General features: G+C 52.1%; 1 protein-coding gene across 4 annotated transcripts; it reads left to right on the top strand.

Annotated features, from left to right (window-relative positions):
• The first annotated feature begins 6,012 nt into the window (after positions 1-6,012).
• On the top strand, positions 6,013-11,854 carry LOC122372352 (transcription and mRNA export factor ENY2-like). 4 transcript variants are annotated; one of them, XM_043349455.1, is made up of 5 exons: positions 6,013-6,084; positions 9,035-9,137; positions 9,311-9,373; positions 10,144-10,289; positions 11,237-11,854. In XM_043349455.1, the coding sequence occupies exons 2-5, from the start codon at positions 9,130-9,132 to the stop codon at positions 11,311-11,313; spliced, it is 294 nt and encodes a 97-aa protein (XP_043205390.1). In that variant the 5' UTR covers positions 6,013-6,084; positions 9,035-9,129; the 3' UTR covers positions 11,314-11,854. The 4 variants fall into 4 exon arrangements, with proteins under 4 accessions (XP_043205390.1, XP_043205389.1, XP_043205392.1 ...); XM_043349454.1 differs by having other exon boundaries at positions 6,031-6,095; XM_043349457.1 differs by having other exon boundaries at positions 6,081-6,115.
• Positions 11,855-12,919: the final 1,065 nt, after the last annotated feature.

The raw sequence follows: 12,919 nt of genomic DNA, 5'->3' as shown, positions 1-12,919 counted from the left end.
TGTTATATTTAAATTACCAAAACGAAGTCAAAAACCAAAACAGCGAATCAGACAATGGAGCGACGAAGAGACGAGAATGAAATCCAAGTTTGCCAAATATGCCCTGCCTAATCTAAGTTATAAATCCCGGACAGAACGGGCCAAATCGCGGAGCCAGACGTGACGCGTCTGCTCGGGCCAAGAGCTCGGCCAGAAGTCCCGGGGTAGCGCGCGGCCCGACGCAGCGGGCCGGGTCCAGACATGCGCAGAAGCACTCGGACACCACGTGGCTGCCGATCGGAGCGCGGATTGGTCACTGGCCGACGCACTGCGGCAGCGCAGGCCGCAGACACGCGGTCGCATCGTGATGGGACAAAGTTCACGAACAGACACGTCCTGGGCCGCCTCCCCAGCGCCGGGGCGGGGGTAGCGACGTCACAAGTCGGCGCGCGAATCGGTCTGCGCCGGGAACTCCCGTGCCGGCCGGCGACACACGTGGTTACCACAGTACTCACCGCCTCAGCGCGGAGCGCATACACGATAAGCCAAAACAATCACTTTTCACATCACTCGGTGCGCGACGCGATCGACACTTCACTGCGCGACGCAATAATCACTACACGGTACGGCGCAACGCAATTGTCACTGCACGGTCCTGCGCGACGCAAGAATCACTACACCGCGCGACGCAGTTATCACTTCACTGTCGGCGCCACGCGATCAGGATCGTCCTCGAACGCACGTACGCGGGCGCACTCAAAAGTATCGGAAGTCCGGTTGCGGCCGGAACTGCACGCGGCGGCCTCTGCGGGTGTGCACCGGCGCAGCCGCGGACGGCTTGTCGTCCTTGGCCGGCGATGCGGAAGACGTCACTCCAGGTTTTGAAGTCCTCTTGCTGGACGGTCTTGTAGTCGTCGGCGTCGGTGTCGGCTCGTCGGGCGCCCCAGTGGCGAGGGGCCCGAGCGAGGTCGACGGTGACGGCTGCTGCTCCGGAGCCGTAGGCTCGGTACTGCTCGGACCAAGCGTGTCCTCAGGTGGCGGCATGTGTGCCGGTTTGAGTCTGTCGACGCTTACAGTGTCGTGGGCGCCAGTCGGCAGCTCCAACGTGAACACTTTAGGGCTGCGTCTGATGACTCGCATGGGGCCGCGGTACGGGGACTCCAGAGAGTGCCGCACGCGGTCAACGCGTACCCACACGTGTGTGCATGTCATGAGATCGGGTGGCACGTGCGTCGGTGGTGTGCGGGCGTGGTTCGAGCCCTGTGAGAGTGTGACGAAATCGATTTCTGACATACGCTTTGCCAGTTCTTGGACGTACTTTGTCCCGACGGGGACCTTCTCGACGGCGCAGCGGGGAAACAGCACCTGCGCGCCTGTGACGGCAGTGAATGCCGAAAAACCTGACTCTGCTGGCATAGCTCTCAAACCTAGCAAAACGACGGGTAGCGCGCGCAGCCACTCTTGCTTGCGCGCCCGGATGGCGGCTTTGAGCGTTCGGTGGACTCTTTCCACCATCCCATTACATGTCGGATGATAAGCAGTGGTTCGGAGGCGATGGAAACCTATCATTGAAGACAAGTGTGAAAACAGTTCTGATTCGAATTGGGAGCCGCGGTCTGTGACTACATGCAGTGGCACTCCGAACCGGGACACCCAAGTGTCGAGGAAAGCAGAGGCTACACTTTCCGCGGTGATCGAGACCAACGGCACGGCCTCGACCCAACGCGTGGCGCGATCGATGCATGTCAACAAATAACGAAATGGCGCGGTGAAGGGGTGCCCGTGGGGTACTGACGGGGGCAGCGGCCCGACTATGTCTATATGTACAGTTTCGAACCGCTGCGAGGGCACATCAAATCGACCGGGCGGAGAACGAGTGTGCCTGTGCACCTTGGCTTCCTGGCATGCTTCACACTCCTTCACCCATCGCGCAATGTCACGGCGCATATCATGCCAGAAATAGCGAGAGCTGATGAGACGGGTGGTGCCTTTCCTACCCGGGTGTGACAGGCCGTGGAAACGATCAAACACGGCGCGCCTGCACGCCTCTGGTACGTACGGGCGTGGATGTGGTCCAGTGTTTTCACACAGGACTGTGATGTCGCCAGACAGTGTTACTGGCTCCAATCGGGAGGTGTCCTGCGGGTTTGAGCGCGATCCTGGACCTGACTCGGAATCCTGGTGCTCTGAATCGGCACTGTCGGCGTCTCTCTCCTTTTCCTGTTTCTGAGCCGCCGCGATAAAATGGAGGTCACATGCATCGAGGGACACTGCATTTACCGGGCGACTGAGACAGTCCGCCACCACGTTGTCACTGCCACGAATGTACGAGACCTCCGTGATGTATTCCGTGACGACACACCAGTGGCGCTGTTGGCGGTCAGACTTAGCCGTGTGCGGGCTGTGAAAAGCGCGCACGAGTGGCTTGTGGTCCGTTCGCAGGGTAACGTGGCGGCCTTCGATCATGTCACGAAAGTGGAGTGTGGCCAGATAAGCCGCGAGTAGCTCTCTGTCATACGCGGCGTACTTCTGTTGGGCCTGACTGAGCTTCCGTGAAAAGAAGCCAATGGGAACGGGTACTCCGTCCACAATCTGATGGAGCGCGGCACCCACCGCGACTTGTGATGCGTCAGTGACGAGCTCGTACTGCTCGCAGTGTGGCACTGGGTGTGGCAGAGTGCAGGCGCCAGCCAGCGCCGCTTTACTGTCACTGAACGCCTGAGTCTGTTCCTCTGTCCACGTCAGTTCTTTGCTTTTTGGATTGAGTCGAATCAGTTCGGTCAGGTGGAACGTGACATCGGCGAATCGCGGAATCATACGCCGGTAGAAGCCGATGAGTCCCAGATAGCGACGCAGTGACTCTGAGTCATGCGGTAGAGGGAGGTCCAGAATCTCCTTCACTCTGGCCTTGGGAGGTGTGACACCTGTGCTGGTGACGTCATGACCCAGGAAAATGAGCGACTTCTTCATGAACTCGCATTTCTCCAGTGAGATGCGAAGCTTGTGCTCAGCCAGCTTGCTGAACACGAGGCGCAAATCTTTCTCATGCTGCTCCTGGTTCTCGGAAAATACCAGAATATCGTCGAGATAGACGAACACGCACGGTACGTCTCGGAAGATGCCGTCCATGACCCTCTGGAATGTGGCACCTGCGTTGCGAAGCCCCATTGGAATGAAGGTGTATTCGTACAAGCCGAAGGGCGTGGTGATGGCCGTCTTCTCTGAGTCAGCGGGGTTCATAGGCACCTGGTGATATGCACGGAGCAGATCGATTTTGCTGAACCACTGAGCGTTGTGGAGCTTGGTTGAGAGGCTCTGAATGTGCGGCAGTGGGTAGCGGTCCGGTTTGGTTACGGCGTTGAGCGCGCGGTAATCACCGGTGACACGCCACTCACCAGGGGTACTCTTCGGAACCATGTGAATGGGTGAGGCCCACGGGGACCTAGAGGGACGAATCACTCCTGTTTTGAGCAGCACATCGAGTGCTTGCTTTGCTGCGGTTAGTTTGTCGGGCGGCAGCTTGCGTGGGCTGGCGAACGTGGGTGGAGCGCTGCCGGTGTCGATGAAGTGAGTGGTTTTGATTGGCGAGTCTGTGTAATCCGGCTGGCTAGGGCTGAGAACAGCGGGGTGATCCTCTAGGATGGGCCGCACTGCCTCAGGCACCTGAGCGAGATCATTTATCACCAAATGAACAGACTCCCCGGTCGTCGGTACACCGGGAGCAGAGAGCAGAGTGGTGGAGTCGCGGAGAACTTGGGAACCACAATCGACAACCAACGAGTTGTGAGCGAGAAAATCGTTACCGAGTAGTGGCTCTGTCACTTCAGCCACTACAAATGTCCATGTGTAACTGCGTCGGAGTGTGGGGAGGGCAATATCAAGAGTGGCCTCGCCATGTACGCGCAGTGGCTGCCCGCTGGCAGTCGTGATCGAAACAGCGGACGGGTGAATTAGAGTTCCATTCACATAGGAGGGTGGAACCAGGGATACACCAGCGCCAGTATCCACGATGAATTTCAGGGGCTGATCATTCACCTTGGCTGTTACCCTAAGGAGCGGCAGGCCGAGGGCTGCGTTTACGGCCTGCTCCTCTCGTTTCCCGACTCTGAGGCTGCACGGGAGGGAGATGCAGCTCGTGAGGACGGCTGCATGGTCAGATCAGCAGCTTTGTCGGGCCAGTGACACCATGGCTTGCAAGTGCGTGCTCGGCTGCCGAAAAACAGGTGAGCACGGCATACTTTCGGCTTCTGGTCAGGGTGGAACGGCGTGAGACCGAGAGACGCCCTTGAATCACGAGCATCACGAGCAGGGGAGTGTGTGGCGGCTCGGCTCTGCGGCTGAGTGGCCCTGTGGTACCTTGGGTGCTGCTGAGCCACAAGGAACGCCTGTGAGTCAGACTGTGGGTCCTGATCCTGACAGTGAACCATGTTAGCAGCTGAGTTTTGCACAAGAGGCACCAGCTCGTCCGCGAGTTTGCCCAACTGCGACAATGAGAGCTCGCGCTGAGAAGCCAGGGCCGTAGCAATGCCTGTGGGTAGCGACTGGATAAATTTGTGCCGAACGAGATCGTCTCCGACACCAACCTTGTCGGCTACCTCTCTGAGTTCGCTTAGAAAGAGTGAGGGTCGGCCCGTCAGACGCGTTTTGCTGATCAGTTTCTCAAACATCTCTGGCTTTGTCTTTTCGTACATGTCAGTGACGGCTGTCTGTAGCTCAGAGAAATTTTTGTTGCTCAAGACAGCACGCGGAATGTGCGAGATGGTTTCCGGAGGCAGGGCAGAGAGAACGTGGTAGAATTTGGTCTGCGAGTTGGTGATTTTGGCAATGTTAAATTGGGCGTCCATAATAGCAAACCAGCCGTCAACCGCGGTGTCCATAAAAACCGGCGGCTTGATCGACACATGATGGACCGGCTCAGCATGAGCGGGTTCCATCGTGCCGTCGTTCGTCATGATCGTTAAAGTATAGCCGGTGTTTGCAATGCACTGAACAATTAAAAGATTAAAACACCGGGTGCAAAATCCGAAAGAGCCAATGGGACGCCGAAATAAAATCACCGAGAAGATAAATGCCTAACTCATCACACGGCGGAGAGATGGCACAGAAACCATCATGGAAAAGTGGCGCAGAAGCCACTGTGGAGCGACGGAATAGCAATCCATGTGGGGGAATAAATTAATATAAAATAATTGATTCGGGAATGAGCGGAGGCGACAACCCGGAAGTATGAAAAAAATCGAACAAGAATCACGTCGGGCTCACCAATATGTGGTGCTGTGGGGCTGTTCACCACATATCAGTGACTGGGTTTTACGTTAATCAGAAATGGAAAATATCAACCTGGTGCGTGTTCCAAAAATTCAATCAGTTCGATCCAAACGGCCCCAAGTAAAAGAATTAATTTAAGAGCGGGTTGTTATATTTAAATTACCAAAACGAAGTCAAAAACCAAAACAGCGAATCAGACAATGGAGCGACGAAGAGACGAGAATGAAATCCAAGTTTGCCAAATATGCCCTGCCTAATCTAAGTTATAAATCCCGGACAGAACGGGCCAAATCGCGGAGCCAGACGTGACGCGTCTGCTCGGGCCAAGAGCTCGGCCAGAAGTCCCGGGGTAGCGCGCGGCCCGACGCAGCGGGCCGGGTCCAGACATGCGCAGAAGCACTCGGACACCACGTGGCTGCCGATCGGAGCGCGGATTGGTCACTGGCCGACGCACTGCGGCAGCGCAGGCCGCAGACACGCGGTCGCATCGTGATGGGACAAAGTTCACGAACAGACACGTCCTGGGCCGCCTCCCCAGCGCCGGGGCGGGGTAGCGACGTCACAAGTCGGCGCGCGAATCGGTCTGCGCCGGGAACTCCCGTGCCGGCCGGCGACACACGTGGTTACCACAAACACCCCTCTGGTCTTCACTCAATATACCCTGGTCTGGTCAGACTGGTAGGTCGAGGTTACGTAAAAGCGTATGACGTCATAAAACCGAATGCGATATTTTGGAACATCAATTTCTCTAGTGCTGAGCGAGTGCAAAACGCGGCGCACCGGCTTCCGGCGGGGTGCATGAGCGCTGTTCGGCAGCCGGCTATTTTGTGTGCAGGGGTAACGTGCACGTATGTGAGCGCGGGCAAGAGTACTAGCCGGCCGCTGATCATTTTTGAGATATTGAAATGTTATTGAGTTTTGTTGTTTAAAGTATTATCCACCATTATCGATATTTTTTAGCAATCCCTATTCAGAATTACAACCAATTATACAATTGAAATGTCTGCAATGCCACATTGATTCGCTTCAAAATCGTGAATAATATCAATATGCTATGGCTATGCCAATATCAGTATTGATATATACCAGTGGTCGGCAGGTCCTCCGGGGTCATGCCCCCTTTTTTCGCGTAAGGCAGGGCCATTACAGTTGGAGAAACTATGAGGAGCCAAACAAAAATTGGATCAGCCAATCAACGGCTGGAGTGGGCGGGCGATAACCATATATGCACGGTGACTATAATATATGGTCATAAAAACAGACAACTTCATCTTTTCCATGCATCCTAGCATTCAAATGAAAAAATAAGGCATAAGAATGTTTTTCAACCACACAAAGCCTAACACTCAATCGGTGCACAGTGCACTGGCAGCTCTAAATTGCAGAGTTACAATACAAGGGCCCTGTTTCACCGCCCCCACTGTCTCTAATAGTACCACCTTATGGTATTAAGGCAAACTTTGAGGTTACAGATTGTATGTACGTAGTTCTGTTAATGCTTCATTCTCTTTGCTCCTTTTGATAGCAATTTTTGAAACATCAGTTTTGATTAGGTTTTGCTACTGATACCGTCATTCGGGGTGACTTAGATCGTCGGGGTGACTATGATAATGCCCCGGGTGACTATGATAGCCCACAGGAAAACCACAGAACCACAGGAAAAGGGGGCAAAGGATCTCTGCTCTTGCAGGGATGGCAGTACAGGCACAGCACCTCAAGCCATCAGGGTCTGGGACACAAGAAAAGGACAAAGCAAGGGACAAAACCAAAGAAGCGAAGCTTCGCTGAGCAAGACAAAGAAAACGAGCCAGCAGAGGAGCCAGACTCAGAGGAGGAGGAAAAGTGTAGTATCTGTGAGAGGTGGAACCCCCCCTGGAGCCACAGGGGACAAGAACATCAAGTGGGAAGGGTGTGAAAACTGCCAGAAATGGTACCATGTGTCATGCATTCAAAGTGAAATGAACGATGCTACCACAGTCATGGAAGAGTACTGTGATTGTACCTGGTGAGAAGGAAAACCACACAAGACGTGAAGATGTGACCATTTGTGACATGTTTGGCTCCTTGCCAGTTGTGCTTGCCCACAAAAGTTACAGTTTGACATTTTAAAGTGTTATTTTTAAGTGTTTTGTGACCACATGCGTCCGAAAGTGGGTGAATTGTGATCACTTTATGTTTTGAAGAAAAAAGACATCAAGTTTGCATTGGTGCAAAATACTTTTTTTTTAAACAAACAGACCTATCATAGACACCCCCATTGCTGTGCTTGTTTGACCAGTCAACTCATTTACAATGCAAATAATGAGGGGTATCATAGTCACCCCGACCTTGGTGTGACAATGATAATTTTTTAACCAAAAAAATAAAATATAAGGGAGTGATTTTAAATATTCAGATATACACCATCATGCACAGAATTCCCCATTTGGTATCTTAGAACAAACCCTGGTTCAAAATATCTTTTCAGATCTCCCCTGCATTGAAGAAAATAGCAAAAGTTTTACAAAGTCACCCCGAATGACGGTAACAAATCTCTTGGTTAACCCGTGCCCCACTGGGGTCTGCGTATAACACGCCCTACTGGGGGAGGGGGGGAGGCTCTCCATAGCCCCCCTCCTAACTCCGAAACTACTGGGCCGATCATCAAAATTCAAACGGCGTCTGGTAGCCCCAGAAAAACTGTTGAACGAAACCTAATTTCATTGACCTCGAGGTCACCAATGACGTCACAGGTCAGGTCAAAGTAAAAATTATTAGCATTTTGGCTTGCTCACATTTTGGGCTCTGAAATTTTGAAAATCCCAGATAGCAGTTTGATAGCGCAGTCAATTCTGAGTCCTTTCATCCAAAGAAATTGGATCTAGCTTAAAAAAAAACTAAGCTCTTGGAAGCGATTGCCGTGGTTCAATGTTTTGCGTCGAAATCGGCCGAACATGACGTCACTCTGACGTCATTTCCGGCCGACCTATGGTAGCTACGAAGTTTATATTTTGACACAAGGTGTAAAATTGATGCAGCCGAAGGTACTGTAAGTTTGGCGTCGATACGTCAAGTGGTTTGGAAGTTATTGCAGAAAAACGGGAGGGGGGCTATGAATAGCCCCCCCCCCCCCCCAGTGGGGCGCGGGTTAACATTACAGCCTATGATGGAGGTGTTAGGCACCACGAATCCATCATTCCAGCGCTGGGGGCCATTGCCCTTGCCATCTCAACTACGGACCTAACCTAACCATCTCGATTTAGCCAGGGAATGATTGTTCTTTTGTTACGATTTTTCATCATAAGTGTAGCCTTCTTAGCTATGTAGTAAAATAATTACAATAATTGTAAAATAAATGTAGGTTTATGCCAAAGTAAACCATTTAGTCTTGTACATAGATGGGTACCTTCCAATCCTACTTATTAGAATAGCAAGTTCCACTGATCAGAAACTACTCCTTGCTAAAACTACTCCTTGCTAACTCTTATGAAAACTTATACAAAAATGCTGGAATGGAATTCGCTGTACAACCAACAAATTACACAAACACTACAACATGCTACACAGCATTATGTTTTCCTTGCTAGGCTCGCTAGGCTGCAGATGAGGTCTTGTCTTCATTTCCAGCACGGTTAATATGCTGGTGCAGATTTGTTACCCTGTCTGGTGTGGCTTATCAATTGTGTTGCCACACTGCAGTCATGGATCATGATGTAGGAATGTATGTCAGTGGACAGGCAGGCCATTGCCAGGTGATGAGGACTTCAGTCTAGTCATTGGCTTGTTAATGTTCTTTCCACCTTTCCAGGGCTATCATTTCTGCACTTCTTTAGCACTGAAGAAGATACCTTCCATTGGTATTTACGTTGTGAACCAGTATCTATCTACCTGAATAAGACAACCATGGCTGAGTAAGTTCAAGTTGTTTGGTCCTATGGTTATATTTAAATGTAGAGCTAACAAGTGGGCTCATACTGAATGCTAATAATTGCTGTCGGTCATATCTGTATCAGTCTTTGGCATTTCTATGGGAGCAAGGTGTGCTTTTGTGCTACATGCCCAAAATGATTTATCTTTTTTTCAGCCGTGAAGCCCAAATGAGGACATCTGTGAACCAGAAGCTGATTGAAACAGGAGAAAAAGAAAGGTGATATAACCTTAAACAGGGATGCATTGTGTGCTATTGACTATTCAGTTGATATCGAGGCATTAACATGTTTTGCACTTCTGACGCCTTTTTTGTTGTCATGTTCATTGAAGTCTGTTGTTTATTTCATTGTTTTATTGCCTTTTTCATCAAATAATTACAGGAGGGGTGTTCACGGGCACCGCACACTGCTGCGTGCGCTGTGTGCGGTGCGTCCAGCAGGCGTGGGGGTAGGGGATGGGTAGGCGGCTCTGACGTCACGGCTGCGTGCGGTGGACGGTCCGCTGTGGCCGGTCCCGACCGGCCACAGCGATCGCTGTGTGCGGTGACGGAAGGCTGACGTAGGGACGAAGTGGGCGGAGCTTCGAGGCTGTGTGCGGTCCGACCGCACACAGGGCCCGTGAACAGCCCTAGGGACACAGGACATTTCAAATAAAAATCCTGCTTCAAAATTGTCTATATTATAGTTTTGATTTTGTTCTAAATTCCTACAGATCAACTTGCCATCTGGTATTGCTTCACACTTGCAAGTAATTACATTAGTTTGTGTCAACTTGTCATTTTTTTCTGTGAACCATAACATAATTTCACTCTTATTGGTACTATATCGTATAGGTACTGAACTATATCACACCCAAATGGTCAAATTTGCCCAATTGATCTTGCCCAATTTACCTTCTCAATCAAGCTCAATCGCCTACTGTATGGAAAGCTGTCCGATTCCTGATGCTGCCAGATTGTCTGACCTGTTTGTACCGCCCGCGGGCCAGGCTGAAAGAGCTGCTGCGGACGCGGCTGATCGAGTGCGGCTGGCGCGACCAGCTCAAGGTCCAGTGCAAGGAGGTGGTGCGGGAGAAGGGTCTGGAGAATGTCACCGTCGACGACCTGGTGACCGTCATCACCCCCAAGGGGCGAGGTGAGTCCTCCCGCGGCGCCGAGTGCGATCGGGACCAGGCAGCGCGGCCGCGTACTGGGTCGGGGTGTGTCCGAGGACAGTTCGCCCAGTAGCTTAGCTTGTAGAGCATATTTAACTTCCGGTCGCGAGAGCTCGGGCTCGGGTCGCTCCGGCGCTCGACATATGGGACCCCTGTCCGCGATGCTCTGCGGTTGGTGGGAGCAGCCGCGGCCAGGCTAAAGTCAGTTGAGTTGGATGGACTATATGGCGTCCGGCTTTGATGGGCATGCTAGTCTTTCCGCATCTAAATTCTCCCTTTACCCGGAATGGCCAGGTCTGGCGCTATGAGTCGGGGCTTTCGCAAGGCAATACTCAGAAGTATTTTCCGTGGTCGGGTAACAGCTGTCTTGATTGTAGTTCTTTCTATGTACATTTTATTTACTGATAAGAAAATAGATGAAAAGTGGATGTTTTCGGTTTCGGCTCTTTGTCTCTGCCACGCCTTGCAGCTCCACTCCGATGCACTTTATAAACCTTATACTACTGAAGGCCCAGTTTGTCCGTAACAAATCGCTCTAGTCCTGTATTTTATGTGTCAGTGCGTGGCCGTTTTGACGGTCTGTAATTTGATTATTCGAGACAGTTGCCGACTTAACGTGGACATGCTTCGTCCATATGACATTTAATGTGCACCATCATTTGTGCGATTTAACTCGATCTATGCATTGTCAGTGTAGGCAGCCTTACTTTATTACTTTGCAATGAAAACAAAATGATCATAACTTTGCGACAACTAAATACGCCTTAATCACAGATAATCACTTTTTCATTTACCTACTCGCCTGTATCGGCTTATGAACAATACGGCAGTTTCTAGCAATTCTCATTCATATTTTATGTGAAAATTATGTCAGTTTTTTTTTTTAAGAATGAGAACCAATTTTTCTCTTATCGCTGCCATTTTGCAGCTCTTGTGCCAGACTCTGTGAAGAAGGAGCTGCTGCAGCGCATCAAGACGTTTCTGGCGCAGCAGACGAACCTGTGATCGGCTGGCGACTAGCGCCGTGCCCGTGGTGTGATAGGACTGGGCGGTGTGACATCCCGTCCCGTGACGATGGCGAGGGACCGGTCTCCGTGTGACCTGTGACCGGTCAGCCGTGTGGGCTGAACCGGTGGCCGCCGGCACCCCTCCCCCGACCGATCGTGCCCAGCGCGGGGCGGCGAATGGCTGCTCAGGGCCGGCCAGGGAGTGAGATCGCACCTCTGTTCGATGTGAGTGATCGTGTAATCGTTTGTGTCGCCGCTCTGATCATTGTGATAGTTCCATCACCGCCACACGCGTGACTCATCCGCTTTCGGCCAGGTGGCAGCACTGCATGTTTCGCAACGTATTGTAGCGGGGCCAGCAAGGGTTCTGAAGTCACACGATTCGTGATTCCTGTTGCCACAAATTGTCGTGTTGTGCATGTGTTGTCTGATGAAGACGCAAATATCGCCTAGACATTTTCATTCAATGTGAATTGACCTCAAGAAATGATGGCACCATCGTAGTGTCCGTTCTGAAATAATACACCTTCACACAGGGATGCGGAGCCGGAGCCGGAGTCGGAGCCGGAGCCGCCGGAGCCGGCATATTTTGCCCGGAGCCGGAGCCGGAGCCGGAGCCGTGAAACAATATAGTCCGGAGCCGGAGCCGGAGCCGGAGCCGCCAAAAAAGGGGGCGACTCCGGCTCCTTTTTATTTTTTGAAGAGGAAAAAAATAATTGACCTAGTTCGGTTTGACAGTACAAGGCAGTAAAACATGGTACTTACGTCATGGGCCATCAAGTGAATGAAAAAAGCCGAATATCCCCAGTATCCCACAGTACGCAATCAATCAACTTCTTGTCTGCTCCTCCCCCCCCCCCACGTCTACTGCATCCCCAGAGCATGAGGACCGGTCATCAGGTGACGGCCATTGTTTTCAAGCCAGTGCAGTGGACTGCGACTCCCAGCACCGTCTCTTCCCCTCCCCCACCCCACCCCCAATGCAGCCGAGACTGGTGTCAGCTTACGATGGTTCAGTGAACTCCAATTCGCGGCGACTGCGTTTCCAATGCCATCGCTTCCTAGTTCTTTGTTCTGCCAGTTCTCTCCGAGGTGCGTTTGCGCGGGGACGCGGTGAGCCGGTCATGGCAAAGAGTAACGCGTATAACCAATCCAATGTTTCTTCCACCCGTATTTAATTGATTGCATAGGGGATGTACTGAGTCGGAGCCGGAGCCGCCGGAGCCGGAGCCGCCGGAGCCGGACCATTTTACTCGGAGCCGGAGCCGGAGCCGGAGCCGCCACAACATTTCACCCGGAGCCGGAGCCGGAGCCGGAGCCGATTTTTTTTCTCCGGAGCCGGAGCCGGAGCCGGAGCCGTCTGAAATTTCCACGGCTCCGCATCCCTGCGGCTTCACAGCTTTGTACCGATTCTTTTAAATTGTATACTTTTGATGCATCAGTAACCTTATTATCCAACCTTTTATAGACTGGGGCAGGGGGCTCCGTAGAACCCCCCTCCCAGTCACTCGCGTTATGGAATACACCCCAGTCATGTGCGGGTGAAATCATTATTTTAACTCCACGCCCTCCAAGGGCGCTATTGGAGCGCCCGTCGTTTGTTG

The sequence above is a fragment of the Amphibalanus amphitrite genome, unplaced genomic scaffold (genome assembly GCF_019059575.1).
Source record: "Amphibalanus amphitrite isolate SeventyFive unplaced genomic scaffold, NRLGWU_Aamphi_draft 001349F_arrow, whole genome shotgun sequence".
NCBI classification, from domain to species: domain Eukaryota; kingdom Metazoa; phylum Arthropoda; class Thecostraca; order Balanomorpha; family Balanidae; genus Amphibalanus; species Amphibalanus amphitrite.
Note: the sequence above shows the minus strand (reverse complement) of the source record. Positions and strands in the feature narration are given on the sequence as shown.